We start from the raw sequence: 5,805 nt of genomic DNA, 5'->3' as shown, positions 1-5,805 counted from the left end.
GCCAGCACGAGAAGCTGGACTGTCCTTGACTACTTAGCAACAACCCAAAACATGAGCACGTTATCAACAGTTTCTCATCCCAAATCCAAAACATAGTCTCACACTAGCTTCTGTGAAGAAAACCAGCTCTATCCTGGCTGAAACCAGGACAACTGGCTAAGGGCTCCAGCACAGTTCTGCCACGCGAGCTCCTCAGCAGGCAGGGGTGTGAGCAGGATAAGCTGTCCTATCCCATGAGAAAGATCTTTTGCCTTCTAATTAGGCATCGCTTAATTTTGTTTCTTCCAGGTTGCACCTTGGTTGAAAAGCATTCTTTTGGACTCACCCATTCACCTTTCCTGGAGGCTACGCTCAGTTAGTCTGAAGCCCCACTGTAGTGTACACGACAGAACTATCTAGTCTGAAAGACTTTATAGGAGAAGGGAGGAAGGTGATGTTCTGTGACTGACTCAGTGTGGGCCACGGGCAAGACACTTCATTTTCCTTTGGGAAATGGAAATAAATCCTATTCTGACTCCCACTCGGATGCAAGTGGAACACAGCCTTCCAGTCTGATTTCATAGACATTTGCCACACTGTGCAAATAGCAAGCAAGTGAACAAAAAGGCCCACAACCATAGCAACCACTTACTTTCTTCAGCTGCATCCCCAGCGTCAACGTTCTGTGTCGGGAGCTGCAAGGACTTTCCCTTTTCTCTCTCTTTCTCCCTCTCTCTACGCAAAAGCTCCATCTGTTCCATTCGCTTCTGCTGTATTTTCTTCTGAGCTGACTTGGACAAGACGACGTGGATCTAGTTGCAATGGAAACACATCATAGAGCATAAAGAGATACACAAACGGTACACAATGCCTCATCAGGAACACAGTGGTAGGGTGTCAAGAGTCTTTAATGCAGCTCTATCTACATCCCAATACTTGCAGAAAAATTCCTTCTTGCCTCCCCTTGGCATACAGTTATACCCAGCGATGTGTAACACTTCACTGCCATAGCCTCCTGGACTCGTGGAGGGTTGTTTCTCAATGCAGGTCAGGAAGCCCTGCTTGAACCAACAGAGTCACAGGACTGCTCCAAGGCGTATGAAGAGCTCACATCACCAGGGAACAGGCAGTTCAGTTCCAACAGGCCTGAGGTGGGGGAATTAAAACCATCTGCAATAACCAGCAAGGACAGTTAATTTGCTGTTTCTTAACACTCATGGCCAGTAATTGCAGCTGCTTCTCACTTCCTTGCTGCTGAAGGACTCAGCTGCTCTCTGGGAACACATGAGTCCAAGAAAGGAGTCATGTGAAAACAAGTTGGAGAAACATTGGTCTTAATGAATAGGACAATTGAAAATGAGAGAGCTGTGACAAACAGCAGGAAAGATAACCAAGGAAAAGCAAGCTCTCCCATTTTATTTTGCAGCCTTGCTTACACTCAGCATGATAATCATTGCTTCTGTGCTTCCAAACATGCACTTTGCACATGTTCACTGATGCGTAACTTGCTCTGCCATTCAGATCTGCTCTAAATTGGCCTTCGTACAGAAAGAATGCTTCTTGCGTAACCTGAGCACCACCTCCCAACCAGTGACTTCTGCAGCAGTGAAAATACTCACACAATTGCTCCGTAGCTGTCAAGTGCATTCCCAAGAGAATCTGCTCCCCAAGAGAGGAAGGTTATGACTTTCAGTGACATTTTGTGCTAAGCACTGAACAGTCACTGAAAAAGAAGCATGCTCCCCCCTGTCCCTAGCCCTTACCTTCCCATTGCTGTCCTTCAAGTCATTGTCACTCAGAAGGTGAGGGCTTATGATATTATCCATCTCCTTGGCCTGGCTGAGTGGGAGGCCTGTTAACGGGTGCACAGGTGCACGTAAGTGTCCGGCAGACTTCACGCCACCAACAGCACGATGCCGGAGAACAGGCAAGATGGGTTCTGGAGTGTGGAGCTCTGATAAAACATGGATTGTAGGTCGTGTATGAGAACAGCAAGGTACACATAACCTCTCCAAACAGACGGGGTACTACCATATTGCCCTGGCAGCAGCAATGGCATTACTCTGTTGGCCATCAGACTCAAACCTACTGATGCCTGATAAAGGTGTCAGCCCTTGGCTTCTGGTGAGCAGCTGTGCTTGACAGAGAAGAGCAGAAGATGGAGGTTGCCCTTGCCAAAAAGATGGATGGAGGTTGCCCTTGCCAAAAAGATGCTCTTCCTATCCATGTTGATTTTAGGAAACATCCTCTTTTTCCCAGTTACTACTAAAATAACTTGTTTTTAATAGCTGTATGCATTTGTAGAAGTAAGAACCTACATTTCCTCGTCTTGGCTGGAATATTTTAGAGGGCATTTAAAGAAAAGCTTAGGATTGCTAGAGAGTTACCAAAACCAGAATTGTGTTCTTGAAGCTAGAGAATTCATTTTCCCCAAGGAGTTTCATCCTACATTGTAGGAGATCAGCCCACTCTCTGGGCAGCCTGACTAAAGGATGATTTTCTTAATGGGAATAGCACGGTGCAGCTCATTCTGAAATACTCTCCAACAGAGCTGTTACAGCTCTGAGAACTAATGATTCCTTACGTGGCTTCACAGGTGATAAAATTATGTGAGAGCCAAGCAGTAAAAAAAGAATAGCTATCTTAAATCAGGATTTTTTCCCTGCAGAATGGTCAGGTCAATAATAAAAGAGAGACATGCTTTAGCAATGTCACTCATTTCTAGTCCAGAATGTATCCAGCAAAATGTCACCTTACTTACTCAGCAATACTTCTCCCTAGTTGCATTCAGCATCCTAGCTGCGTCTCAGCAATAAAGGAATAGTTCCTACGGGGGCGTGCCCATTATTTGGCAGAACTAACACGGAGCTGAGGGAGCAGTGGATCTTAATTATGCCAAGGCAGAAAAAAGGGTATTTATTAAATTTTTATCCCTCTCATCGCTACAAACCCCCAGATGGCAAAGGGACAGCAACAGGGTCATTGAGGTTTTCAACTTAAAAGTACTGGCTGACACAGACGCACCAGACACCACCTTTTGTCTTGCAGAACTCTTCCTGCTAGTGCTAATGCAAGGCGGGGAGGGGAGAGAAGCCAGTAGGCATCCCCTACCCCAGCCTCAGTTTGCAATACTGACATATGCAGATAGAGTACGGGAAGAGATTTGCAATCCTAAACACAGCGTCAGTGGTTTGAGGTAAACGAGTTGCACAAAGGAAACCTCAGTTCATTACTCAGCATTTGGCTTGTGCTTTAAGAGGACAGAAAGCTCAAATCCTGCATAGGCTGGATCCTCTTTGAAGTCTCTTTCTCTGGAAATGGAAAATTCACAAGGAACTTCCTGTCACACGAGGTTTCACTACTTCTCCAGTGCAAAAACAGGCCATGCTGATGAATCTCTTTCAGAGCTCGAATGGTTCGGTTCAGAAACTGCTCCAAGGGAAGGTTTTCTCCTTCAAGTGTAGGAGGAAGGAGGGGGAACATTTCTTGTTTCATGTGAAATGCCTCATTTTTCTCTGATCTTTGTGACATTAGAGAGTGTGCAGGGAGATAAAAAGTAGGAGCATGAGGCGGAGGAACGTTTTCTTTTCCTGCTGTGCATTTCTGGGGCCCCAAGGTCTCCCTCCAGCTCCTGCCATTCATAGCCCCATCCATGCTGGAGTCATTTTCACCGGATCCCCAGAGCACATTTCCCAGTGAGTGGGCTTTGCGGCAGCCATCTGAGCACATCAAGGAACTGAAAAATGTTACAGGACAGTTTTCAACCGAACTTTCACAGTGCCACCCATGGGCCTGGATTCTTATGGTCATTTTAGGGCAGCCATGCCCAGTAGTTACCTGGATATTTAAGGGTCTTCTCTTCACTGCTGCTGCCTGAGCTTGGCCTAAGAAAATTGGGGATAAAAGAATAAATGAGAAGACAGAAAGAGAAGGGGTGTAGCATTCAAGGAGGCAAACTTTCACAGCATGGTCATTCTGATGAAGGAGGAAATGCAGCCCATGAAACTAGCAATATGCAAAGTTGATTAATTACCGTTAACATTTCAGTTGCTGGAGTCACACAGAGCTCATAAAGCTCAATCTGAAACACGGGAGTCATTCTTCAATTTGGGCCTTAAATATCCAATTCTGCTGTTTCTTATTTTGGAGCTAAGTGGCTCTCACCGCTACATACATCCTTTGTGCATCAGCAAGAGTTGTTAAGCCAGTCATAAGCCTGTATTGAGGGCAGCGACCTTTATACTGCTGCAGAAGCCTAACTTTGCCTGGCCATGCCTTCAACTGGTGACAGTATCTTGTTACATAGAGTAATACCACAGCTGTCTCCTGAGAATAATATTACACCTCCCTGCTCTTCCACGAAGAAAAAGGGGGTTTCCAACTCAACTGGTAGATGATTCTCTTCAGATTGCAGATCCAAAGCAATGCTGAGGCTTTTAAATTGGAACTATATTCCTATGGCTCCTTATTAATTGTTATAACTAGGCTAAGGTTGACAGCTAGATTTCCCCGCAAATAGCCAAGCAAATATCTTTCCATCATTTACAGCTCTATAACTGTTCTCTAGCACCTTTCCCCCTTTGATCTTCAAAGCATATGTAAATACTAAACATCTATAAACTGAGATTTATCTGGGCTCTCATTTCACAGTGAAGGCCCAGACACAGAGATGTTATGCCTGACACTTAACAGAAACAGCATGTGAACTTGCAGACAGCTAGACAATAGCCAATATTTGCCCTAACATACTCTTGCAGGCACAGAAATTGGCACTCAAAGATCACACACAAAACCAGATGCTGTATTCAGATCCAGGCAATACAGTTCCCAAATGGTACCACAGAGATTACAGAATGAATTAGTATCAGAGTCCAGCAGAGGCCCTGCTTTTAAGGTCCTGCCTCCTTCTCCTCCGTCTCCCTCTCACCACCCATGCTCTTAGAGTGTATGATGTTGGTTTTGACATTGTCAAATGGGTCATCATAGATACGCAAAATGGTGAATGCACAGAAGTTTGCATCAATGTATTGGTAAGTTTGCATCGATATGTTGCATAAATATACTGTGGAAAACAATCCCGAGACAAGAAGTGCGAGGTGAACAGCATACTAGAGCAGCAGATACCTTGGCTTACCTCATCTCCAGGGCCTCTTGGAAAACCACATGCTGAGAGCTTGGGAGAGGCACTGCAGCGCTCTCAGGAGCCCCATCAGATGGTCTTGCTGACTTGGGGATAGGAGGAATCACAGCCGTTCTCAGTGACTTCTTCCCATCCACACCACTGCCATACAAGGGCAGTGGGGAAGCCTGGAAATAGTAGAACGCAGTGCTCAGCTCAAGGATCCAGCCCTCCCCCTTTGATGCCACAAGAAGTTTAGCCATGCTCTTAGCTAGGACTTGGCAGGAAAAGAAAACCCAAACTGATGGAGCAGCTTGGCCTAGGATGGGCAATGGAAAGGGAAGTGGTGAGGGAGAGACCGTGTCCCACGCTGCTGCCAGCGCTCTCCCCTCGCTCACCTCTCTGGCAGTGGGTGCATTCCCACCTGGCATCAGGATGTTCTGGGGTGCCGCTGCCTCTGTTAGCCTTTCCGATGGTACAGGAGTGGGTTTAGATCAGTGTCCTCCCACTGTCCCTTAAAGCGCCTACCAGCCCTTTCTGAACTCCAGCCAAATCCCCACAAAGTCATCTTGCACGCTGTCAAAACCTGACCATCATTTTTTGTGCTTCTGTCCTTCCCACAGTCCCCCAACAGCCTTTCGGCCCAGATGCTAATGTGCTCTCTGGATGCTCACTGCTCTCCAGCTCCCACACAACTCATCACCTCA

General features: G+C 46.3%; 1 protein-coding gene across 1 annotated transcript in view; it reads right to left on the bottom strand.

Moving 5' to 3' along the window:
- The window catches only part of FAM179A (family with sequence similarity 179, member A), a 32,417-nt gene that overhangs the window by 22,654 nt on the left and 3,958 nt on the right, over positions 1-5,805 (bottom strand). Inside the window, 4 exon segments of the mRNA XM_010295757.1 lie at positions 632-791; positions 1,743-1,933; positions 3,817-3,863; positions 5,114-5,286. Of these exon segments, the coding sequence (XP_010294059.1) occupies positions 632-791; positions 1,743-1,933; positions 3,817-3,863; positions 5,114-5,286 (571 nt within the window).

Source organism: Phaethon lepturus, unplaced genomic scaffold, assembly GCF_000687285.1.
Source record: "Phaethon lepturus isolate BGI_N335 unplaced genomic scaffold, ASM68728v1 scaffold4381, whole genome shotgun sequence".
NCBI lineage: Eukaryota > Metazoa > Chordata > Aves > Phaethontiformes > Phaethontidae > Phaethon > Phaethon lepturus.
Note: the sequence above shows the minus strand (reverse complement) of the source record. Positions and strands in the feature narration are given on the sequence as shown.